The following is a 26,853-nucleotide window of genomic DNA, read 5'->3' as shown; positions in this document are numbered from 1 at the left end:
TTTCCCTATAGTGTAATGATCACTAGTTTTCAGGCTCTACCCTCAGGTTTTTTTCAGTTATTGGTGCTGTTCTACCCCAGTGAAGAGGAAATACCTGTGCAAGAAAACAGTGTATTTTCCAGATGCCGTATAGAATAATTTAATAGAATATTTCTAATCCCTTCGTGTAAAAATAAGAATACATCTTCTTTTTTTTAAAAAAAAGGAAAGGTCTCAAATACAAGGAAAAAAAGACATTATTATGTCCCATCTAATGGAGGCAGTCATAATTTTACACCTGAGGATGGTAAAAACTTCTTGAATAAAGTGACAGAGAAAGTCACCATGACGTTGGCCGAGACTGTAATGGTGATGTTGCACAGAATCCACAGTAAGCAACATTTTACTTATCTGAGAAAAAGTAGTAATAAGGTGCATGGGGAAGCTTTGTCCTTTAATATTTTTCATTGCTTAGAAACGTAAACGTTTTCTTACTCCATGGTGATTCACTAAGTTGGTGACATTTGCTGTTGCCAAGCCCCATGGCTCGCTAGTACTGACACACATCGCTGTCGGGAGAGTGGGAGTGATGCATATTGAGGCTGCTCTGCTGGGAGTGCTGAGTAGGACCGAGCCACCCTAGCGTGCACATCCTCTGCAGCCCCCTCCCCACATGGTGTGTCTGAGTTCTCATGGCAGCAAGTTTGGGAGGCAGCTCTCTGAGCTGCATTTGCCCAGTCCCCTGGTAGCAAACAGCATTGGGCTGCCACAGATCAGCCTCATGACGAAATTGCTGCTGTCAGTCCTTCAGACTTGACTTGTTGCTTGCATTTGTTGATGTCTTTGTTTCCAAAAAAAAAAAAAAAAAAAAAAAAAATCCAATTAATTTTGAAGTTACATGTCCTCTTTCATTCTTAGACGGGCACAATTTAATGAAAAAAATCCTCTATGCTTCTCCCATATGCTTGAAGCATAAATCATGTTATCCTTATTCTTTTGGCCACAATAAATAAGCAGGTGTTGAAACTTGACTACAAGATTATGAGTGTTTTTAATTATTTCTTTCTCCTGGAAACATTAACGCTTTATGCTAAATGGAAATGACTACACATCCCAGGCATTTTCTATCAGTTGTTGTTTCTTCAAGCCTGTGTTAAAAGCTGTGTTTTTACCAATGCATATAATGTTTTCAATTTGTTTTAAAGACTAAAAATGTTAATTCTTAAGTGCTTAAGAAACATTCTAGACCAACTCCACAAGCCATTCAATTGTTTGTTAATTAAAATAGAACAATTACTTCTGAATTTAAATTGGAGAGTTTAATCCTAGTTCAACAAGGCACTTAAGCACTGGCCTAACTTTATCCCATTTTACCTTTTTAAATTGAGTGTGTGTTTACATTTTCTGCTAAACTGAGGCCTCTGACAACATATTTTTTTGTCTGTTGCACATACTACAAATTATTATCTGTTTTATGAATACAAGTTTATTCCACTTAATACTCTAGGACATTTCCTCCCTCTATAGATGTGCTTGCAGCTTGTACTGCTGATCATTTTCTTCATTGATTGATGCTTGCCATCTGCACTACAGTGTGCTTTCTAGTTAATAGACAAAAAAAAAAAAGGAATCAAAATGAGTATTAATTGATAATTTTGTGTTATTCATAGTCCGAGATCTGTTGTGTCATGTCCTCGGAGGAAGGGCCAGCTTGGCACATGGTGTCGTTCATCCTTTGGAAACAAATCATGCCACGTTGGTCCATCTTCCCATAGTATGGTTCCTTGTCTCCTCTTTCAGATCCTTTCTGCAGCCTCAGTTCTTTTGTTTTGCTTTTCACCCAAAGTATGTTTTATGCAGTCTGCGTCTTGTCTCTTGTGTAACAGTAATTTCAATATAAGAATTAACATGAAGTGGGATAATTCATGCAGTGCTTTCTTTCTAACTTGCATTTTTTTATTGCTCTGTTATTGTTCTTTCTGCCCATGCTTTTTACTTGGTTGCCTTTTCTTGTTTGTAGATTGTTATAAGCTTGGGCTGGGCTGTATTCTTATGATCTCTATAAAGTGCAGTGCACAGTTACAATGGATTATAAGAGTAGATGAACATAAGACACTTAAATCATTTAGATGAGTCAGTGTTATCTGCTTTCATAAAGAAAAAACATCTTCTGTGAAGGTACTTTTTATAGGATGTAATTCTCACTGACATGTGAAATATTCCCAAAACAAGAAGAGTTATCTTTTGAGATAGCACTCCAGCAATGATCTCAACTGAAATAGTTTTACAGTGGGTGATGGAAAGTATAAACAACCACTTAAACCAAAGCTGAAGAGAGAAATTTGCCAAGACCTCTTCTGTTTTATTTCTGACTCCAAATGTAATACAATAGATGTTTCCATGAAATTCATGAAGACCAAATGCCTCTGCAAAATATGGTTTTCCTAGTCTTATCAGAGACATAATGCTTATTCCAAATAACATAATCACCCATGCTATAGGCTAAACTATCATCTACCTTTTTATCTAGATGCAAAGCATTTTAATATCAAATTCTGATGACAGACAATAAAACTTACTTTAGAATTAAATTGTTCATGGTTCATAGCTTCAAAAATTTAGTTGGGCATCCCAAGCCCACATGTACAACGTTGTGCTTTACAGGTAGACAGTTAGTTGTACAAACAGTGGCAGTTTTTCTCCATGTATTCTGCAGAGAAACACATTCTGCAGTAACATCCCATCAGGTCATTTGTTCAACAGATCAATGCGGTGACTCACCAGAGACAGGGGTTTGTCTCCAGAGGGTCTGCTGTGTGCACAGCATGCAGTACAATTGAGCTGGCAACACAAAGCGGATGCAGTGCATGGATTAAACCACATATGCTCCTTGCCATGATGACCGTTGGTTGCAGTGGAAGGGCTTGAAAGGGCTGTGCTTCAGCGTAACTTCTCATCTGCCTGCAGAATATGGACACCTGTGCCTTAGGTTACAACCGCTGTCTAGGTAGCACACGTGTGACCAGCTGAGGGATGCACACATGCCTTCTTTACTGCTCATTCACTGCCTGTTACCCATTTCCCTCCCTAGTGTGCAACAGGGTGCTAAGCCTGTCAGATGGGGAGAGCACAGGTCTTTCCTGCAGACCCGACAGCCCCTTGCCAGAGGTGTCCCCTGCTGGAGCCAGGACACCAGGGACACGTAACCCTTCATTTACGTGAACGGTACCACTGACCATAGCAGGACAAAAACAGCTCCAGTAGGGGCCAAGAGTTGTCATGGTGTAAAAAGGGTTTTTTTATGTTATGCAGTGAAGCACCTTACCATAAATATATCTGTTATTTTTCTCTGGAAGTTGTTATACTTCACTTATCCTCACTTGCAGGATAAAAGAACAGTTGTTCTGCCCTTACCCTGTGATATCCCTGTATTTCACCTCAGTGTCAAGTGTCAATGTCATTTTCAGGAGAAGCATAAAGAACAAAAAGAAGTATAATATGATCCTTGCCCAGTACAACCCCTGGTCTCCAGCAGAGCACCACAAGCCGTGTTTCTCTGCTTTTCAGCATCATTAACATTTTCACACACTGTAGGCAGCTTTGTGCTACATTTGAGGAGGCAGAGCATGTTGCAGGTTTTGATCTACTGGTGGAAGGAAAAGAGAAAGTCTTGTGCAATCTACCAGGCAGGAATTCGTTCTCTCTAATGTGCTGGGCAGGTGCTTGACAGTACAGAAAAAGGGGAACCCTTCCTTCCCCCTCCTAACGCGTGTAGCCCCTGGGACATGTGCCACTTGACTTTCTCTTCTGACCAGCTTGTGCCCAGCAGGCCATAGTAAGTCATCCTTGTCATTTCCCTCAGCAATCCTGCTCTAGACTGAGCCTGGAGTTAGGTTTGTTTTTTTAGGCAGTAGCAGCATCTGATGTAGCTAAGTCAGGCTAAGTCAGAGGTCCTGTGGGCACACGGTACCAGGCAGCTCTTGTCCAAAGGGACTGAGATTTGGAAGAGATGACCAAGTAGATGAAAGCCAGTATTACTATTTCCAGTGTAAACATGGTCATAATTGTTACAGCCTGTTGGTAGTTAGATGCGTGAAGGCAAGTGCTGTTGCTCAGAGGCTGCACTGAGCTGAGCAGGACCCTGCACAAAGGTGGCCTGGTCCCCCCAAACACATGGTGCCAGTGTGAGGGACCTAGTTTCCTAAATTCAGAGCTGAGCTTGTGCCTGAGCTGCTGGATGGTGATTTACAGCATCATCCATCTACCAGCTCATGGCTGCAAACTTTCCAAATCTTGTTTGAAATTTAGTCACAAAAATGGGAATATTCACCTTTGATGTCATTAACATACACTGTGAGTATAAATATCATTGACAGTGTCAACTTGTTACAGTGTATTTCTACCTGCTGTTAGCATCAAAACTGTTTCAACACTGTAGATTAATACAGTTTAGCTTTTAGCTTTTTCATCCAATCTCACCCGGCTAACATTATTTTTATACTTTAATTTTAATTTTAGAAATTAATCTATGTCATTTTTTAAGGGAAACTATTCTGACCAGAGTTGTGAATTTGAAGCAAAAGGTACTTAAGGGATGTCCCATAATTGGGTTAATTTGAATAAAGGGGAGAAAATTAAAATTGCAATTGCTATAATCTATCATTATTATTATTATTATTATCTGTCATTAAATGGAGCCCATTGAATGCAGCCTAAGTGCCTGTTATCCTTGTCAGTTTTCCGATGGCTTTCCACCTGTTGTATAGCGTACTGGGTGAACAGGCCTTTTTGAACAGATAATTATACATAACATTAAAATGTCATTATTTTTGTCTTCCTGTTAAAAATACTGTTGTGCTTCAGTAGCTGAGAAATAGGTTACAACTATTAGTTTTAATTGTGATTTTATGTTTCTATACGTTCACGTATTGTATAAAGCTGCCTTCACTAGTTTAAGGATACCATGAGTTCTGGTTTGGCTCAGAACTCAAACTGGAAAAGAAAATGTCTCCTGGACATTTCTCCATTACCATCATTCTTAGATCCATGAGTTGAAACAGTTTCATGCATTTCTAAAACTTCTAGGTAGGATGGTTGTTTTCAGAAGGGAGTGTTTTCCAATCATGTTTGCAAGCCTGACTTAGCAGTATGAGCAACATAGAATTAAATTGGACTGTGAATGCGAAGAATGTTGATCGTATCATTGTCCAAGCTAAAAGAAAAATGAGATGGAAAAATCAAACAAAAGTACTGAAAGACTTATTTCACTTTGTTGTTGTTCTAAAAGTATGATTCCTTGTAATCAACATAAAGAAGAAAAGTTTTATAAAAATAAGGAAATTTACAGATCTAGCCATGTCTTCCTGATATTCCCCTCTGAGGCCAAGTGGGTAAAGCATCTAGACTCCCATGGGTGGAGCATCTAGATTCCAGAGGACTTCTGCATGAGCTTCCTCCCTGCTCTGCTGCTTCATAGTGCAGAGACAGGACGGGCCTTCCAGGTGTTTCTTTATGAGGGGCTTTAAACACCGTTGCTTAGGAACACTTCTCTTTGCATAGGATTCTTCTCAGCCCAGGCAGTGTGAAGTGCCACATTAACAGCGACATCTGAGCGTGAGCAAGGCCATAGCCTAAAAAAGGCTCATCCAGCTCCAGGTGGTCTCTCACACAAGGGTGGCTTGCAGGTGCTTCAATAAAGAAAGGAAGAAGCAGGGCTGTTAGGTCCTGAGTAGGTATGTTAGAAAAGGCAGTGGCAGGGTGCCATCCATGTCCCACCGTGCCGGCTGTTCTGAAGGAGAACAGACGTACCATTTCACGCATGCAGCACGTCCTCTGTTCTGGTGCACACTGGCCAAGGAGGCTTTGCCATACTGGTAGTACTTGCTGCCTCACCTGCTGCTGCCTGGACACGAACCTTGTCCCTCTTTCCCATGCGTTGTTTTTCCTTCACGTACATGGCACCTCTTGGAGTACCTTGCAGAGTAGGTGAGAGGCAGCAGATCTGAGGGTGAAACTTCACAGCACGACTGAAAGGTGTTGGCTGATGCGTGAATAGCAAGAAAGTCCTTGATGGGAGCAAAAATCTGTCTTTGCCAAAGTGCAGCCACCAGTCTGAAGACAAAAGTAGGCTAGCTGAGAATACTTTGTAAAAGACTGAGGACATTTGATCGTATAGGTCCTAGGGTGGTGTGTTCATAAAGCTCTGTATCATTTAACAAAACCTGGAGTTTTACTGAGTTCTTGCAAGAACAGTATTGGGAGGCCTTATTAGACTTACAGAGCATTTACCATAGCTTTATTAGCATGTGTGGTTTTTTAATTAAGATATGGACTACTTGAGGGAGCAACTGAATGGTTCCCTAATGAATTTGTTACATTAATTTCCTTCAGAAGGCACATCTGAGCCTAACTTAAACTCCTCCTGCAAGTAATTTATGTAATTTATTCTAGTAAGTGCTGTAGGTTTTCCCTGTAATTGTTTGCTGAATTGACAGGTTTAATTTCATGTAACATGAGAGCCTGCAGTACTGAGTTTGCAGTGCTTCATAAAAGTTGATATTACATGTTGTGCTGTCTGATTTTGGCAAGAAGGTGGCAATAAAATATTCCCGTAAAATAGAAATGTCCAAGTAACAGATATTGAGGCCAAAATTAAAAAAAATAAAAATTACTCTCCAAAGGTAGGTCTTAAATCCACATTTAATCATGTACGTAAGTGGCCAGATTTTCACTTGTGCAGCTTCAGAGCTTGAGATCCAGAGGAGTACTTAGCCACGGGGATGTGCGTGCCTTGCATGCCCAAGAGAAGTTTCCAGAAAAGGTTCCTACACTTGAAGCCAACAACAAGCCTTCCAAGCACACCACTGGCTCTTGCCATCGCTCCCTGGTGAGCTCCAGAGATCGCAGGATGTGTCCCTATGTAATAAATGTCATATCTGTGCTGAACTGCCCGTGGAGACATACATGTGCAATCCCTGTAGGCTCAGCACTGCTAAAGTTTGGACGCTTATTTAAAAGCTGAAGGGGAGATTTAGGATTCTAAATTTAGTTACTCTTTAAAAAAATATGCTTGGCTTTTCTCTCAAATGGGAGATGTTTGTCATGATTAAAATAAACTACAAATTGCACCTTTGCAGGTCACAATACTAGCTTCATGGTTTCCTTGGCGGTGGATCAGACCCTCCCTTCTCCCATCACAGACACCACATCTGTACTTTCAGTTGCCCTGCGTGGTGCTGGTGACTGCTCTGGAGTGTCCCTGCAGCTGTGTTTTCGTTCTCCATGTGCCAATCAGATCATAACGCTCTGGAGTGTCCCTGCAGCTGTGTTTTCATTCTCCATGTGCCAGTCAGATCATAATTGACATTTATAGAAATGTGGAGCTGACCTTCTCTGTTGTGTGGCTTTTCAGATAGTGTCTGAGTTATTCCAAAGTTTCAGACTTCAGCTGGAGCCCTACAGTGACCCTCCATGTGAACCTCGGGTTTCAAATAGGTTCAAAACAGATATTGGTAATAACTGAGGGAGAAAAACATTTTGCTTTGATTTTTAACAGAGTATAATTTTCCTTCCCTTTTCTAATGTTTTTTCCCATATGCTGCTATTCTTTGCTTTCCTCCTCCCCTCTGTTTATCGTTCTGCCTTCTAGCCTTTGCAGTCTGTTATCCAATGCTGTGTGGACTGGTAGGAGGGCTGGTCGAGCCCAGGGCTGGGAAATCCCGGGTTCCCACTCTGGATGTCATTCTGAGCTCTTGTATGCCTTGGAGGAGTTTTGGCCTCTTCGCCTCTGGTACACAAATAAGTTGCCTCCCCCCAAGGAAGGCCGTGGGGATGGTTTTGCAGCAGTGGGGTCCAAGCTGAGTTCAGCCTCCCAGGTGCAGCGAAGGGCTGAGGCATGACTAGGGCAAGGGGCCATTGCAGGGAGGAGGGAAAGAAGAAGGAGGGTGACAAAAGGGATTAAATGGGGATGACAGCTTAGAAATCTGCTGTGGTTGCTGGTAGGGAACCTCCCCCCAAGGAAGGCCGTGGGGATGGTTTTGCAGCAGTGGGGTCCAAGCTGAGTTCAGCCTCCCAGGTGCAGCGAAGGGCTGAGGCATGACTAGGGCAAGGGGCCATTGCAGGGAGGAGGGAAAGAAGAAGGAGGGTGACAAAAGGGATTAAATGGGGATGACAGCTTAGAAATCTGCTGTGGTTGCTGGTAGGGAATGGGGCAAGAGCATCTCGACCCTGTGGTAGGGTTTTTTTTTCTCTGCACCTCTGCACCTGCCCCTTCAGCTGATGAGCTCCTGCCCTTCTGTGCCAGCAGTACCGACACACTGCTTTGCTAGAGCTTCAGCAAAATGGACCTTTTTTTTTTTATAACTTTCATATTTTTTTTACTAAATGCCTGTTTTCTTGGGATTTGAACACCAAATACCATTTCAAAAGATGTTTCAGCTTCTCACCTGTTTCTTTTTACCCTTCTTTTCCTCTAATCCAATCCATAGCACCTGAATCGACTGCTAATGTCAGAAAAGCCAGCCCTGTTTTGAACTCAGCCTGCTGTAGTGTTGACTTGGCCTTCAGCATTTCAAGGTTCCCTGGAGGATTACTCCTCACTGGAGGCTGCCAGCAGCACAGGCATGGCTGTCCCAGCCGGCACCACGCACGCTTGCGCTGGGGATGTGGAGGACCGAGCGAGCACAGAGCAAGACCCCCTTCATCCCCAGGGGTAGAGACTTGCCATGTGCTGTGAGTAAGCTGTCACAGGCACCACTGTGTCTGTCCCCTCTGGATGCTCTTTTATTGGAGGCTGGGGAATGCACCTCTCTTCCATAATCCCCCAAACTAAAATGGAGTCAATTCTGATTTTTCACCTTCTGCTGATGTTGCTATTGGGAAATGTCAGATGTCTTGTGTTCTGGCCCATCCTTCCTCGTCCCACAGTGTCATACTCACCAGCTTCCCTTTTAGTTGGAGCAGAGAGCATGATTTAATACAAATCAGATTTAAGAATAAAGATTCAAATGCGTGGCAGAATCCATTGGGAAGAAAGGTGAGAGGAGAATCACACAAATTTCATCCTGGTTTTGGTTTTCACAACATTTTTTCTCCTTGAAAAAACAGCCAAGGTCTGTGTAACCTTATGCGTCCGTACCTACTTTTCCATAACAATATTAATGCATGAATATAATGAAACTATTATATAACATATGGCTGTGGGTGTACATGTCCATGCTTTTACATTTATCCGATAGAAAAAGAAGGGCCCCCATTGCTATGCTATCATCTGAAGTATAAAAATAGAAGATTTTCATTGGTTTAATATCATAGTGCTATATTTTGAGTTCTGACCCTCGAGGCACCCTATATCTGTCTTTCACTGACAAGCAAATTAGCTCTGCATATCTTGAAAATAGCTTGCATAATGCAATCCTGATGCTGGATTTTTTCTTCTTCATAATACCAGTTTTCTGGTTTATCCCGTGCTTCAGTGTGTGCTTCTAAAATGGCTTGGCTACTCTGCCAGCTCCATTCCAGGGTTTGCAGGGTTTATGTTGGTTTATTTCTGTAAATGGACTAGGGAGAGAGCCTAAGGCAGAAACAGCCTAAGTTAATACCAGTAAAACAGAGTAAAGTGGTAGTAAAGTGGTAAACTTTCAGCTTTCCTAAATTTTTAACTTTGTAAGAATCGTAGCCTTTCAGTGATGTCTTGGAAGTATCAAAGACCTTCACAAAGCATTTATAATTATCATACTGCCTTAGAGAAAAAACAAGTTTGTTTATAACACCCATAGCAAAAGACGCAAAGCACAGTGAAAAATTTTCTGATACTCAGGTCTGAAATTCTCATTTGTTGTATTCAGGGAGGGGATAATAAATCACATACCAGTCCATAATTATAAATCTCATGGGTTCACAATGTCCGTGTCCGTTTCTTAAAGTATCTTCCTTCCGATCTGGTCCTGTTTGTTTTCTGGTTCACCCCAGAAGGTAGAGAAGAGCATCTACATTCTCCTCTTTCCAAGCTTCTTGTGCAAATGGATTAGTTCTGGTACTAATTTTTATGCAGATGTGTAGCTTAAGAGGAGGTGTGCTCTCTCTGATGAAAAAGTTCAAAAGTCAGTCAAAAATAAGGGCCAGTAGTCTCATCCTGTTGGGTGCTGGGTGCAGCTGCTGACACTCTGACTCCCCTCAAATTTGGCGCAAGTGGATGGAAGCAGAACGGAAGCAATGTCGGTGAGGTCAGGCACCGCTTACCACAGAACTAGGTTGTGTTCTTCTTGGGATATCATCAAAATCTTGGATGTGTGCTTTAAGATCTTTAGTCCCATGCTGGTTAATGGTGATTTTCTTTTTTCCACAACTGTGCTTCTTCAAGTCTGACAGGAAATCCCCACATCTCATTTAAATGCCTTTTTTTCATATATAATAGGGCTTGGGATTCAAAGGAATTCATTCAGCATGCTCTCCTAATGCCATTTAACTTCCCAGGAAAAAAACAGTAACAGGAAGAGTTGCTTTAATTAGCACATGAGCTGTGCAGCAGTTAATGTATTCCACCTCTTCATTGTTGTAAAAGGAGCAGATTTCTTGGTAGCATGAAGAGGAGGGATTGTGTTCTGCTCTCCATATGCCCACACAGCCCCATTCACGGGGAAGGTGTGAATGGGAGGTGATTTGTAGCCGCCTGCCATTTGTACAACACAAGCTTCTGTTGTTCTCCAGGCTGAAGAGAAACCCAGCTCCCCTCTTCAAACCTACTGCAGCAATCTTCGGAGAGCCCGAGATTTTGTTATTAATTTCGACAATAAGGGATTGCAATGAAAACTTACTTTTAAATTTACATTTAAAAAAAGAAGACTGGATGTCAGGCTGGAAAAAGAGAGCCATGACTTCCCCAGACATGCGATTTTTCTTGATCAGAAGTCCCAAGGAAGCCACATTTTCGAGAAACCTTTGAAAGCCTCTTTTCCCTCCTTCCGGTCAGACTTAAACTGGTGCCGGACCAGAGGGAGCTTCGACTCCCAGTGACCCACTGCTCCACACTCTGCCGTGGAGACTGGAAGCACACGTTGAGCCCTGCTCCGGCACTCCTCAAGATACACTCTGTTCTGCATGGCTGAACTCAGAGAGTGAGGTGCTGCTGGCACACAGCCTGGCGTGCCAGGGCTCCCGTGTCACTCGTTTTGGTACAGGTGATGGTGGCAAAGCGATGTGGCCTGTTAAACAGATGGTGGGGGTGAATGATTTTGTGGCCTCCTCCAGCCCCCGAGTGTGTCAGCACAAACTGCAAAGCAAAGCCCGAGCTGCAGACATCATTTACCTGGTAATGAGGTTTGAGCAGTGAGTGATGTTACAGAGGCTGCGCTTCACAGAGAAATTAGTCAGGAGATTACCCAGTAACAAAAAGCAAAGCGGGACACACTGGGCCAGGCTAGGTGGGGAGCATCTTGGGGGCTTCCAGCCACAAAGCCAGACGATGTCCACTGGAAACTGTCCTGGAGTTCCAGAAGTGAGAAGTGACAAGCTGGTTTGAAACTTCTTGATCAAAAGGCTCTTGTTAAAATAAAATGAGGGAGAAAGAAAAGTGATGCCAACAGAAGAAGGAAACAGATATTTCTTTTCATGAGAAAAATAACTGTAGGGCCAAAACAAAAGGCTTTTAAATAGTTCAAGAAAATAAACAATTAAGAATAAGTGTGCAAAGCAAAGCAAACTTGATGTGATTTTTACCTTGCCTGAACTTACTCAACGTGGGGGACTTGCGTTCACTAGCAAAAGGAAACATTCCAGAGGTGGCTTGACCAAAAGCAATGGTTTTTGCTGATAAAGGATTGAAGAAAAGACAAAGAAAATATAACTACTTACATTAGCTGGGAACTGCTTATTTCTAGTGTCGCTAAAATGGAGAAAACTTGTCTCCTGGAGAGAACAACAATCTTGTAATACAATAATGAGATATAGCTGTTCATTTTAATTTTCCTTTGCAAAATGCTTCATAAACGTTAACTATTAAATATGCCCAGCCTCTGAGTTGGGAACTAACAGGGACTGTCCTGTTTTCTCATTCCTGTGTTTTCCCATGGGCAGGGTAAAAGCACATCAACAGTACAAGATCTCCTCTGAATATTTTGACCATGATAGTGGTAAATATAAAGCAGTATTTGTCATCTCAGACTTTATTTATTGACCTCATCTGCCCAGGAGGTGTCAGTTTCACTTTTTTTCAGCTATTGGACACCATTGGCTTGCACATAAACCAGCCCAAGATCACTCACAGGAGCCATCTCTCTTGATTTCAAGAGCACCAGTGGAGTGGGGTAGTGAGCTGCAGAGTGGGTTTTTTATTCAGGGCTTTCACTGACAACACACAGGCTCCTCGGCCAAATGGAAAACTAAGCTTTGGTCAATCTGAGTATCAGAGCATGTAGATCTTGCCCATACATAACAAGAAAATATTTCTGTAAGTTATTTTGCACTCATTAAAAAAAAAGATTAATAATTTAAAGAGCTGTACCGTAAGATAGATGAGCGTCTGCCTTAGAATTACAACACAGGAGTCACCCAGGCCCAGTTTGTGTTCACTTCATTGCTTTGTGGGTTATAAAGGCATAAATCCTCAGCAGCCTGGTTTGATGTTGCCCTGCAGAAATACAGTAATTTTATCTGTTCTGTTGCACCAGCTGGGGATCTGACTTGGAGCCTTCCAACAAATAATATTCAGACAAATGGAAGTTCAGTGTCTAATCACCATTTTGTAGGAATAGTTTCAGACCTCTATAAGTGTGTATGTGTTTGTATATTATGTATATATTCTGCTGTACAGAATGCAAAGATGTGAAAGAGTGATCCAGATTAGCTATTACAAATTCCCCGAAGATTTTTGTTGTTTCTTGAGTGCATAAGGATTCTGTCCTCTGTCAGTTCTACAGGAAAGTTTACTCAGTCTCCTCACCCAAAAATCCAGGCTCCTTCACAACAGTTGGGATGTCTATTTCCAGTGCCGGGCTCCGCTGGTGCAATGTGATGTCAGCTGGCACGCGCTGGGAGCTGCAGGGAGACCCCATCCTTGCAGCAGGATTCTGCACAGACAGAGAGGGTTGCCAGTGCAGGACCAATTGCAGGACCGGGGGCGTGGACACCCAAACCACTACAGCAGCATCCCCTGGAGAGCACAGTGGCAATAAGCAGGAGCGAGTGTGTGTTTGTGTGTGTGTGTGGCAAGAAGGGTTATTTTGTGCTGGATCTTCCGCCACACGGACAAGTAGTCAAGCGAGAAGAAAGGCGGACAGAGATGTCAAGAGGTGTAGAGCTGTGCTGACAGGGCAATACAAATAGCAGGTGACCCAGTTATCTCTCACTTGGCTAATTCTCATCAACAGGTCAGCTGAGAAAGCATTTTTTTCAACGCTTCTGTGCAATATAGGTCCTGTGGTGAGGGGGCGTGGAGCCAAGGCTAAGAATTTCTCTTTACCAAGGCACTGCCTGTCTACCTGGAGGGACCTTTTACATGGTCCTTTGAACAGAGTTTGGCCTCAGTGGAAGATCAGCATTATATCTTAGCAGAAGTGCTTTGGAAAAAACAGATTAAAAGTAATAACTATGCCACTTTGAGGGATAAGCACTTTTTATGGTAATACAGCTCTTTCTGCTACGTAGCTCTCTTTTCCACTGTATTTGGCGCGCACTCTTCCCATTTTTCTTGTCACAAAGGTAGGAAATGCACTCGGAGCCAGCAGGCTGCCTGTGGGGGCCCAGGTACAATGCCTGAGGAGCAATTCCCCTCTTCACAGCTGTTTTGCCCTGAGGAAACCAGCAAACCGGCTGGCTCCTTTCCATGTGGGGCTCTTCTTCAGGGCCTGCTAGCACGGGATCTTCTGTTTGCTGTGGAGAACAAAACATACCCTGTGCCGATTAAATTGCTGTATGATTTAGGTTACAAATGTGGTTAGAGCAGTGCTGTTCACTTTGCTTGCTGTCTAGGATTTATGCCTTCTTCCTCAGCTACAGAGGCTCATGCCATACTGAGGATGTGCTGTCTAACAAACTGCAGAGTTTCTAGAATATAACATGATGAAACTAATTTAAAATTTCATGCCAGTTATCCTTGTCCTACTGCTTATTTTCAAAACACTTGAAAGTTTTTCACTCACTCAGCTCTGTGTTTCTTTATTTCTTTAGGCTGTGACCCATCACTGAACCTGACATCTCAGAAAGTCACAGATGCAGTGGACAATATCTTTCGGTCCCTCAGGGATATTGCAAGAGCTCGAATGCACATGAAACAGTTTAATTCCATACATAATCCAGGCAGCAACACTCACCAGGCAAGTGAATCTTTCTTTTCCCTGTGTATGTTATTTCTATATCATGCTGACAAAATTACAGCATAATTTTGCTGATGTGCTAATCCTACATGTTTTCTGCCCATGTGGAAGATACTTAAGTATAGATTTTATAACTGACCTAATCATTGAGAACTTCCTCAAGTCCTCATCCAAACTGAGGCATATCCATGTCAAAGGCAACAAAGAATTGTCTGAGGAAGAAATTTGGGATTTGCTCTGCTGCACTCTGATATAACATAAATGCCTGTAAAAGGCAGGGCTAGGTCAAGATGGTTCTGGACTGAGACCTCTCATGCCGTAGCAAAGCAGGATGCCTGCATCCATACAGTAGCTATATTCCTGTGTATTTTCTGTCCCATCCCTATAAGTATGAGAGGCAGTCCTGTTTGTAAATAAGTGAAAAATGCATCTTTTGTTTCTAAAATATGAACATGTGAACTATGATAGTATTACAGGTCATCAGGACTCATATACAGTGTTTTTCTCTCTCTTCATCTCCCCCAAAGTGTCTTAACTTTTTCAGTTAAAAATAGTTTTACAATGGAAAGCACATATAGTGATTTAGAGAGAGACTGTAAAACGTAATTCTAGCCTTCAGCCAGAAAAAAATCCTTCCAAACTTGCAAGTATGCTGTAGACCAGCAAAGGGATGTATTTCAAATTAAGCATTGCTTTGTAAGGACAGCAACTGGGAGTGTTGCAAAATGTCACTGGAAAGCTAAGGTGGAGAAGACCTGTTACTGAAGTCTCCTGGCAGGTGGGACCAGTCTGGTGTCTGAAATGGAGAAAATTGTTAAACATTTAATACAGTTCAGTTGGGGGACAGTCAGATGAGAAGAAAATACCTTCTAAAAGTTTCCTGGAAGTGTAATTCATATCAGTGTGTTCTTTGGATGTAACCCAGGTTGTTTGCTTAGGGCTAAGTGCTGGAACGCAGCAAGGGGTGTATTAACACCTTGCAGCCCCCTGATCCGGCTATGCGATGGATTTAATTGCTTGAATAGGAGTAACCTTCTGCTGAGGGCAGTTTGGGAGGCTTAGAGTAGCAGAAATAAGCAGGCAGTATGGGTTTTTTTCCATCATACATACAAGTCTCTACAAATGGACCTCTCTTTTGACTCACTTCAATATAGGAGTTCTGTGCGATCAGTTTAGCTCCTCTGAAGAAGTAGCGCCCTTCCCATGGCCATACGCATTCCCTGCCCAGTCTAGTGCTATGGGAATGTGTTTAGCCTATAGGTGCTTTTCTGCTGTTAGGAACTGTGAAGCCTCCATTTCTGGTTAAGGCTCAAAAAAGGTTTCTATAGAAAACTGAGAATTGGATAGCCTCTTAGAAGGACTTTTTGTAGAGTTGAAGTTTATATGTCTTACACGAAATTACGAATCAATGTTTTCATCGGGTTATCAAACCAGTTTGTGTAGCAACCGTGGAAGAGGGGAGTGTTTATTTTGCCTGATACTGTAACTGCTGTTCTTTTTCTTTCATCTTGATCTCAAGTAGATTCCTCCCTACCTCCTTCCCTTCTTCCATCCCTCTCTCCCTCCTCCCTTCCACCCCTCCTTCTCCTTTTTCTTGTTCTCTCTCTTTCTCTGTTTTCCTCTCTCTTTTTCTCCTTATAATCTTGTCTGAGGTATGTTCCATAGCCATTGAGGTTTTTAACAACTGTTTTAAACACAATCTGTGCCCCACCAAATTTTAAAGTTGATAAAAGTTTCATTGTATGAGTTAGAGATCAATGCAGCTATTGGAGGTTGTATAAAAAAGAAAATAAAAACTCCCACAAAATTTAATAGGGTAATTTCAATTAATTGAAGATTTTGAAAATATTTGAAACTGTCATAGCGGAAAAAAAAGTAAGTGATCATAGTAGTCTTTTAGTAGTCTTTTTGTGTCTGTGTAGCTGAACTGGATCATTTTGAAGGGCACCAAGTTTTGGTGCTGAAAATTCAGACATGAAAAATCATTTTCAATGTCTTTTGAGTACATAGTTTTGTCTGAAGTCAGATAATATTTTTCCTTTAACTGGGTGCGGTAAGACTCTCTGTTTATCTGTGATTTGATCTCTACTCCAAAAATATTTCATTCTTAGTGCCTTTCTGTTCCTCATCTATGAAGATACTAAACAGATTTTTATGCATAGGACTTCATGCCTGCATGTGTATTTTCAAATAGTTGTTTATTGCATGACTAGATTTGGCAGAAATCTTGGCATGTTCTCCTAAAAGATCCTGCAGCTCACGTCTGCTGTAATTTGCTTTGTTGGCTCAATTAAAAATTATGCACATGTTGTGAGAAGAACTAGATGAGTTGTAGAAATCTTCGTTGACAGGATTGTATTCAGAAACTGTAAGTTTTGTTTCTCACTGTAAAGTGTTGGATGAAAAACATTTCTTTAATTACTCCAGAAAATTTTAGTTTCAAGCCAAGCAGCTTGCTTTTTATTTTCCATCCATTTTTATGTTTATCTTGCATGATGTCTTGTAGATAACATCTTCACAAGATGAATGATGTTACACTCTTTTCCCTTAAGGAATCTAGGGGCTGGTGTATACCTGGGCTAGTCCCAAAGGAAAACAAATGTGCTAACTTGAAAGCTGCTAATTTTCTACAATGGCTGTGCTTCCTGAAACGGTTGTGGTTCTGTTGCAGTTTGGGCAAAGTTGAAAGCGGCAAAATAAAACTCCATCTGTAAACCAAGTAAGGTCAAATTTTCATTAAAGAGCATCTTTCCACAAGTCCCTAAAATTTTTATCCTTAGAAACTTTTTCAGGATGGCAGAGTGGTTTAAACCTCGGTAAGGCAGTGTGGAAAGGCTACTAATTCATATTCAGCACAGGTTTGTGGAACCTGAAGAGGATGCAGGGTGGGTCCTTTGGAAGTGGATTTTCCAGGATGCTGACCATTTGTACATTTACATGTTCCGGTTTTCCTGGTCCCTAACTTCTCTGAAGCTCTGGTACACATTATATCAGTGGGGTTGTTTGGCCTGTTTTTCTCAAGGTTTTTGATGGGTGGATGTATTATGTAGAGTGCCCTGGCCGTAGAAGCTGAAGGACTAACAGGGACTCGTTAGCTCTCCTCTCCCATGAGGGACAAACAAGGCAGGTTGGCCTTTTCCCAGCCCCGCTGATTTCCAGGCTTCAGTGCTGACATGATGCCTGTGGGAAGGCAGGAGTGGTCAGTAACCGACACCTCCTAAAAAATCCCTGTTGAAGTGTTTGTAAAATCATTGCAAAAGGAATGATCTGGGTGCACGATGAGCAATGGCATGTCATCCCTATTGCTATCCCTTTCTGTCCTACCTCCAAAAAGATTACAGAGAAACTAGAAGCCCCCTTTCTTCCTTGCTTCCCTTTGCTCATATAATACCCATGGGGCAGAGTAAATGTGTGGCTGTCTTCCTGTCTTTTCAGTTTGATGCTGTGCTGGTGCACACTATTTATGGTCAAGGTCACAAAGACTATTGCTGCTTCAATAATTTTTTAACTCTCTGAGTGGTTTCCTTTCTAAGAGAATTATTTTTGTTACCTTTAATGGAAATAAAACATTTAGAAGAGCAGTTGCACCAAGTCTAAACAGCTTTACTGACAGTGCATTGTTGTTTTTGTGCAGGCTTCTTACAAACCACTGCTGAAACAGATAGTGGAAGAGATCTGTAATCCTGATCGACCTGATCCTGTTGATATTGAGCATATGTCATCAGGCCTCACTGATCTCCTTAAAACTGGATTCAGCATGTTCATGAAGGTAAACCAGGCTTCCCAAGCTCATCTGTGATATTTTCTTGAGGTCATAGCATCATATGGCAGTAGCTGATTTTATGTATTTGAGTTGATACTGTTCAGCAGAACTTAAGAGGTGGTTAGGAGAGTTAAATCCTTGCAGGGGGGCTGGGAATAGCTTGAGGCACCACATTGCAGGTACAATACAGATGGGTAGCACCTGCTGGAGAAAACAAGAGGAATGGAGCAGACTGGACACATAAATAAGGAAGATATGTCTGGGAGGAAGCAATGTGGCTTTGCTAAAGGGAAGTCTTACCTCACATAGCTTTTGGAGCTCTTCAGAGACACCCAACAAGCAAATTGATAAGCGAATGGCAGTTCATATAACTTACCTGGGTTTCCAAAAGGCATTCCGCAAGGCACCTCATCAAAGGATTTTAAGGACACTGAGCAACCTTCAGATAGGAGAGGAATAAGTATGAACAGTCAGGTTTCACAGGGGAGGAAAGTCATCAGAGGGCCTCCGTATTCAGTGCCTTTTCTATAACTTGTTAAGGTTCAACTTGCAGTGAAGAGGAAGGAAGCCTATTAGTCAGAAGTTGCCTTGTGTCTGCTCTTAGCATGTTTTAAGACAACCTTTCTCCAAGAGCTTACTCTGCTTTACAGTTTAGCCTATGTTAAGTGTTTGTTAAATGTTTACAGAGATGAAGCATGGAGTAGCTAGGATGTTGGACATTCAGCTCTGTCTTACTGCATATCCTGAGTCCTCCATTGAAGAGTATTATGTAGGAGTATGAAGCTTATTATGGCAATATGTACCTGTAAGCACCTGCATCTCTGCTAGTGAGAAAAATATCCTACTGTAAGGAATTATAACAGATGAGCAAGTGAACCTTGTGTAGGATGAATATTTCATAGGCATCTTCACATACCTCACAAACACATCCATGCTTGCTCATTTAGTTTGTAGCCTGGTTTGTTGGCAAGTGCTCGATTATTACGTGAATGAGTTTCTGACCAGCCTGTATTTCTCACACCAGAGGATCTTCTCCACTTACTGCACCATCAGCACTGTAATTATTTCATGAGGTTCCTTATATTTTTATTCCCCAATGCCTGAGTATAAATACCAACTCAGATAAACATGCTTTGGTAAGTGATGGACTCAGACATGTTCGTCCAGGACAGACTTTTAAAGATACCTCTGGTCCAGAAGTTGTTTCTCTGGTGGATGTGTTTGTTTTGATGCTTAGGGAAGGTGAAGGGAAAAGGCCTCCCTGCCCCTAGGATTCCTCATTTGACTGCTACTCTAGAACACACGTGGTTTATGAAGATCTGAGCTTGGTATCATTGATACCAAGTGCTTTGCATGGCAGTCTAGCTTCTGGTGATTTATGTGTTTTCCTTTTTCCAATTATTCAGCTAAATTAATTGGTTTCTGGTTGATCACAAATACCAGATGCCTTGGTGCTGGTGCCCTGGTTGTCAAGAGATAAACCTTGCGGGGCAGTAGAAGTTATTTCTGCTGACTTTCCTCAGAGGAAAAGGCTGTGTTTTGTGAGCTGCCATGAGAACAAACCTGTCCTCCAACCCCTTTCTGCTTCAGTTTTAGAGTTCTAGCGACTGTTGTCACCCTGCTTTCCCATCTCCCCTCTCCCTTCCATCCACTCAGACACATGCACCAGCAAAGAGACCTCTAACCACCAGCGTCCTGAGGCAATGCAGTGTGGTGGGCTTGGAGCTGGAGAGAAGGCTGATGTCCAGCTAGGCTGCTCTGCTAGCTCAGGAAACCATTCCTCTTTCTTCCTTCAGGTTCCTTCACTGAATGTAACGGGTTTACTTTTTTCTTGGTTAGTCTTTCTAATTGCCTGAGATAACTGTCCCAATTTTTTTAATGCATGGCAATTTGAACTGAAAGTGAATTTCACTTGGGGATTTTTGCAAAATTCAGATTTCACAGTAAATGCTATTCAGAGGCCTCAGAATTGTCCAAAACAACCGAGCTTTAGAAGGATCCCTGAAGATGCACATTGGTTTTGTTGCAATCCATTTCAGTTTTTCTTCTGTATCACAGAAATGAGCTGTGTTTAGCTACATGCAGCCAGTTTCTTCAAAAGACAGAGCCTTGGGTGGTTGTATTATCAAACAAAAAAATCTTGGCAGAAACTTGCATTCTTAACACAGCCAAATATTTTGTACCCAAAGTATTGTCCTCCTTCAAAACGCTTGTGCATAGCAGAACAAAATTACAGATTCCAAGACCCTTTTCATTGCAATTTTAATTTAATTTAGAGTTTGCATGCCTAATAGTATTTTTAATATGCGTTTCTGGAATTCGTGGTTTGAACTTTAGTGTTCTAAAAAATAATAAGTTTTATATAGGTACCATGTGTTTGGATCTAGGTTTATTTTGACTGAAGGAAATAATTTGTCAAGACATTTTCTCTTTAGTATTGAGATTAAAGCTTGTGTTTTCCAATTAATGCTCTTATATTGGATGTCCTTTCAGTGTGTCCATGCATGCTTATGATGAGTTTGTTGTCACTAGGAAAGATATTAAGAAATAGAGGCTTCATTCCATAGCAAGGTTCTTAAGCTCGAGCCCTTTGCATGCATCTTTGGTGATTCAGAAGCTTCGTGAGATGGAGTGAAGCTGTTTGTTCTGGCAACAGGGTTAAGATGAGAAAAGATCCATGAAAAGGAATAAATCAGTAATTCCTGTATTGCCTTGAAGTGCCGTAGCAGAGCATTTTGTCAACTTTCATCTTCAGCATCTTTGCAAGGAGCTAGGTCTTTAACCTTGTGTCACTGCTTGCAGAAATTATGGCATAAAATGCTCTAATATTTTAGCGTGTAATAGCTCTATCTGATACACTTTGTAAGTAAATATTTAGGTCTTACTTAAACTCCTCATGATGTTAGTAACGGGAATGGACTTTTTTCATTTGAGTTTGATACTATGTTATATGCAGATAGTAAAAAGTGAGTAGTCTGATGGGGAAAAGTGCATAAAGAAAGTCTTCCTAAGCTCTGGTGTATCCATTTAATTGGTCTGTTGGTGTAAATGGAAAATTGCTCAGTATCACACCAGAATTGCAGGACACAGCTGAATTGTAGTACATATGCTATCTGTGCCATCAGTTCCGTGAAGATGGATGGCAAAGTGGGGGCAATCGAGAGAATAAACACCCAGTACACAAGTACTCAGCTCACTAATATATCTGTCTAAGGCTTTTTGTACTGCTTTCAAATTCCCCAGGGAGCTGAAGGACTCCTTGCCTGGGAAGGAGCATTGAACAGGGAGCCCTGTGTAACCAAAGGCCATGTAGCCTGGAGAGAGGGCACGCCATGCTCCTGTTCTTGGTTCAAAGGGAAGAGTCTCTTCTGAAGGTTGCCAGTCAGAAAGCCTCATGGAGCTGCAGGATGCAAAACTGCCCAAAGACTAAATATAGGGCAGCCACAAACATGCAGAGAAGAGCTGTACCCTGAGGAGCTGGAGCCACAGGGATCAAAGATTGCTGCTGTGGTGGTGAAAGCACAGGAACCCTGCTCCACCCAAACATGGGTTGATGACCATTTTCATTCTGTTGAGTGAATGCTGTCAAAAACCTATGCTTGTGGAAGGAGAGGGGGCGGAGGGTCTAAAAAGGAGCAAATGAAACTGTTCTCACTGGCTCTTTTGGGAGCCAAACATTTGGAGTGTTTCATAATCAAAGGTGGTGTGATAAGAGCAATTGTGTGGCCTTCATTGACATCACACCCAAAGATTGGAGAAGGCATTGTCAGCGGAGTGTGTTTTATCAAGAAAGAAAGAGTTTGCTAGGAAACAACAAAGTACAAACTTGTACAAGTGGTTAAGAGGAAACTGATGTAAAGCATCACCTTCATGTTTAAAATAAAATGCAGTTTTATAAAGTCTGAACTGAAGTGGAATGTTTGTGCCATTTTAATGATAATTGTGGAAAAATTAAACAATTATTTTGTTTGAGATAAAATTTCTTTGTACTAGTTACAACCCAATCAAAGAAATATTGAAAGCTCTGAAGTGAAACTCTAGTGAACAAGCTAGAAACTGATTTTATGCTATAAGGAACCTGATTTATTTTCATTGGATGACTTGTAAAGGATTATTCACTGGACTGGTGAAAACACAGTACTTGTGATTCTTTCCACTGCTGACCTCAGGTGGGGATTTTAGAATGTTTAGGTTGGACTCCTTTTTTCTACTCAGTTGTAATTTACCCCTCATTCCTTAAAGCCTCATGCATACGTGTATCCAAACTGTGCATCCACCCAAGTTGTCTCTTCCCCTCTGGGAAAGGGAAGAAAGAAGTGAAGAAGGAATGGAGGGAGAAGCCCTCAGACAGCATGAGAAACTCGCCACAGGCTCAGTGGAATCCAGGAAGACTCCATTTCCCTGGAAACAGTCATTAGCTTTAAATGGGCGTCATCCCCATTGATTTCCCTCTCAGCTGCTACCGAAACCAGCATTCCATGAATGTTTCTTTCTGAGCTTCCTCATTAGTCTTCCTCCAGCGGCTCAGGGAGACAATCACTGCCAGTCCATAGGTTTGGAGCTGGACTGAGCAACTACAAATAATTCTTTCCTTCATGTTACAGGTGAATCGCCCTCACCCTGGTGATCATCCTCTTCTGATCATCTTTATGGTTGGTGGAGTGACAGTCTCAGAGGTCAAAATGGTGAAGGATCTCATAGCAACACGCAAACCTGGTACCCAGGTAAAAACAGCTCTAAATGTACAGTTCCTATCTGAACAAAAACTGAGAAAATTCATCAGATAATGTTCCCTATAGCACTGGTACCAAACCTACATGAAGCCACAGCCACATGGACAGGAATGGTGTTAGGACTTTGCTGTGAAACATCTGTAGGCAACAAGTGTTCAGGCACCAAGGGTATGTTTTTTACATGTTAGAGTCAGCAATAGAAGTTCAAACTCAGGCTGGAAAGTTCAGAACAGACTGACATTATTCTGAAGGAGCTTTCATCATGTCTCAAAAGGTTTGCTTCTTCATACTACTTATGAATAGAAACACTTGCTGTCCAAAAGGCTATAGGCTCCCTGACAGTGCATCTACAGGACGTAGTACAGGAGTCTGGGTACCACCTAGTGACTTATCAGCAGTGATCCTGCAGACAAGTCAATTAGCACTGCTGAGGAGCAAAATAAATTAGCTTGGATACAGCTGTGCTCTTATGGGCCAGGCCAAGTATCTCGGATAGATACCTGACTGCTGGATGCCTGAAGCAGTCTGAAGCAGGTGATGTGGGGAAAGGCCCAAGTCTCTGTGGCCCTTGGAGATGCTGTTGAACTCCTGCAAGGAGAATGGCTCCCACAGTGAAGCTTTGGTAGCATTTGTGCAGCTGGTCTGTGCCTCGTCCACTCTCTGGCAGGAGAGTTTGACTACAGCAGCTGTCACCTGAATGACGTGGGGAGGGAGAGGAGGAGGATGGATGAGCTCTGGTGGCATCTGAGACATTAAAAATCATTGTTAATTGTGGAGGAGCAATCAGGTATCTACTGAGTAGTGCAGATACACAGAGTAATCTGAAAACTGCGAAGAAGTACTGTAACCAGCTGCTTCATACACATAAGTCTAGTTTCCAGCATGGCTTGTAAACATCTTGTTTTCAATGCCTATGGAATGCAGTTTTGATTAGTGAGAAACCATTGTCAAAATGGAGCCAACCAAGGCAGAGCAGCTCCTCAGTTTGACATGTGTTTTCCACGCTTTAGTTGTCTTTGCAAGGCAGTCGCGGGCCGTATTTTGTAAGACAGAGTGCCATTTTTAGCGGGTGTGTTTTTGATCTGATAGCTCATTTCTCCCCCGTTAGCCTATTGCTAATCTCCTCAAAACAGCAAATGATTGAGTTGTGACACACTGATGGACAAGTTAATCCACACCCAAAATGTATTAATACACCCTGAAAGATAAGCAGAGGGTTAACACATGAGTTGTTTGAGAACTATGCAGGGAGACTTTCAACTGGCTTTCTAGGGGGACTTGAGGTTTGACAGTGGTGACACGGGATCTGGTGTTGCTTTGCTTCGGCTTAACCCTGACGGCAGGTCACCCTCTGAGGCAGATTCCTAAAGAATTTTAAGCTTTTACTGCATCTTGCCCTTTGTCCAAATATGCTGTGTTAGAGGTGAAAGAACTTCGGGGGCGAGGCAGGAGGAGGGAGAGAAAGAAGAAAAGAAGCAGTTGTGCAAGTCTCTCATATAAAAAAAGTTTATGAGTTTGTTGGATTTACCTGGATTTCTGCACTATAGCTGTGAATATGTGCCACCTGTTTGGGATTATTCTCTTTTCAAAAAGCCAAGCATTTGTCTAACTCGATCCAGCATTCAACAGAGCTTTTTTTGTGGTGTTCAGGCATCAGGGGAACACTGGCCTCCCAAGTCCCTTCCAGTCAAACGAAGCACTGACATACTAATTATTGGCTCTTGGAGGAATGGAGAGATGTGTGGGTGCAAAAATAAAGAATTGAGGAAAGTAACAGAAAAACTGACAGGACGCACTGATTACTTCAGCAGTTGTTTGGAGTTGAGGCAAATGACATTTAAATGTGGAGTAGAAGACGCATGTTTCCATCCACAGAACTGCTCTGCATGTGAATGTGAATGAAAGATTTATTTCTCATGGAGAAGCACAAAGGAATACAGTGTTTTCTACACATCATTTGTTTTGAGATGGTTGTGAATAGTTCCCCTAACCTAGTGAGAAGTATCTTACTATAAAGGGAAGAAATTACCTTTTTTTTTTTTCCCACTTTAATCAGGAGAGTAAAAAAGGGGAAAGAGCATGAGTGGATGTTTCACCCTCCCTCCTCGAAATACACACAGCCCTCTATGTGGTTGTGGCTGAGGCATACAGGCGGGTAAACCCCTCCAGATCACCATCACACGTTAAGCTGCGTCTGTCCGTGCTCTGTGCTGAAGAGGAACTGCCTGTTGCAGCGCAGTGGGTCAGAATGGGAGCTCCTGGCTCCTCCACCTCGGCTGCCATCGGGAGGGGTGGCCCTTCAGGTGAAGCATCAAAGAGAGGTGCGCTGCACTGAACAAGGAGAAGGTCTGCAAAGGAGATACAGTATCCTGAAGAGACCTGCCTGGAGAAGAGACGGACATTACTTATCTGGGCAATTCCCCCTTCTCTTGAAAAATGAAGGAGCGAATAGTCACATTTGTCACACTCAAAAGCCCTCAGAGATACTGGGTGGAAAGAATTGAAGTCCCACCATATTTGGCTGCATCCTGTCTCAGACATTAAAGTTGCAGCTCTCATTTTTCTCACTGGGCATGCTGTTAGTTGCACAAATCCCCTCAGGGTTCCGTGGTGGGACTCCAGGAAGAAATTGCTTTTATCTGGCAGTGGCTATTGTTGATATTTGGCTTCTACACCCAGAAAACTTTGGTAACGTGTCCCCTTGTGTTTTTCAGAATTAAGCTGCATGATAACAAGATGAGCACATACTGTGCTATTGTCTGATTCTCACGTAACATAAGTAAGACAGTGTCAGCCTTTGGCATCTGCAAATTACAGAGAGTTTTTCAGCCATAGGAAGGAGAAGAGATAATCAGTGTCAGTTTGCCACAGATTGTGTGGGCGGGCAAGGGAAGGGGAGAAGTGAGGGGGAGACTATCGTCAGTACAGAAGGGATCTGTAGTAACTTAACTCCAGATTCCTTTCACTATTTGAAGTGAAAAGATCAAAGAAAGAACAACAAAAAAGTTGAAATGCAGGACTACTGCACATTTAAGCCGTGCAAGGAAGAGCACAAGCGGTTTGATAGCTACTGCAGGAAACAGACCCACAGACATACTACATTGTTGATGCTTGTGCTTCCTCTCCTTGGATTTGCACTGAAGAAGCAAATTCGTGTTCAAGTGGGCTAGTAGGATAAATCTGCTGGTACATCCCTGCCTGTAGGCCTGACCCTACGGACACTACAGATCTTGGGGCTTTGTAAGAGCAGCATCCTATGACTTTGACCCTGAGCGTATGCGCTCGCTCCTTGCTGATAGCTCTGCCCTGCAGAGGAGCCGTCACGCTAGGCACCTGCATACTGGTTTGCACTTAAGAAAAATGGATACCTGCATCTAACAGAGTGTGTATCATGGTTGTAGTGACTGATGGTTTAGTCCACCAGCCCCATGTTGGATTAAGAACTGGAAGAAGCAAAAGCAATAGCACCCCACTATTGAGGTTGAGCTTGGGTCCTGGTGTGCAGCACAGCCTGTGCCTGGTCTGAAGAGATGTTTCTGAACAGGGACTGTGGCTCCCTAGAGCGGGCTGGCAGTGCTTCTCTGGTGCTTGCCTTACCTTCACCTGAGAGGAAACAGCTGTCACTCAAAACTGCTATAGGAGAGGCAACCCCTGCTTCATCAGCTGGTGCCTCGCAGTAAACACAATGGCAGTCACAACAAATCACCAGGTAAGATGTGGGTAGAAATGAGTCAAAGCACACATTCATTGAGAGTACAGTGCTACCAGTCATTATGCTCCTTAAAGTGATTTAACTACGGTTATTAGTGAGCAGTTTCACTGGGCAAGTTGTATTGCCCTGTCTGTAAACAGCAGAAACACACAGCCTGAATAGTGCTGGGTGAAGGAAACAGTTCATATCCACGGCTCATTAGTATTGCAATTAGTCTCAGTCCTCTCAATTTTGACTTGTTGTTTCTTGTCCCCCTTCTTTCAGGTCATTGTGCTCTCCTCTGCGCTCCTGACACCACGTAGTGCTATTGAGTTGTTGTTTGCCACAGACCGCCGCCAGCCTGACAATGATATCTGA

General features: G+C 42.4%; 1 protein-coding gene across 1 annotated transcript; it reads left to right on the top strand.

The window, feature by feature from the left end:
• Positions 1 to 324: 324 nt before the first annotated feature.
• On the top strand, positions 325 to 26,853 carry SCFD2 (sec1 family domain containing 2). Its single transcript, XM_010079677.1, has 5 exons — positions 325 to 370; positions 14,143 to 14,288; positions 17,923 to 18,057; positions 22,656 to 22,775; positions 26,761 to 26,853. Exons 1-5 carry the CDS (start codon positions 325 to 327, stop codon positions 26,851 to 26,853), a joined length of 540 nt encoding a protein of 179 aa, XP_010077979.1.

This window comes from Pterocles gutturalis, unplaced genomic scaffold, assembly GCF_000699245.1.
Source record: "Pterocles gutturalis isolate BGI_N339 unplaced genomic scaffold, ASM69924v1 scaffold17574, whole genome shotgun sequence".
NCBI lineage: Eukaryota > Metazoa > Chordata > Aves > Pterocliformes > Pteroclidae > Pterocles > Pterocles gutturalis.
Note: the sequence above shows the minus strand (reverse complement) of the source record. Positions and strands in the feature narration are given on the sequence as shown.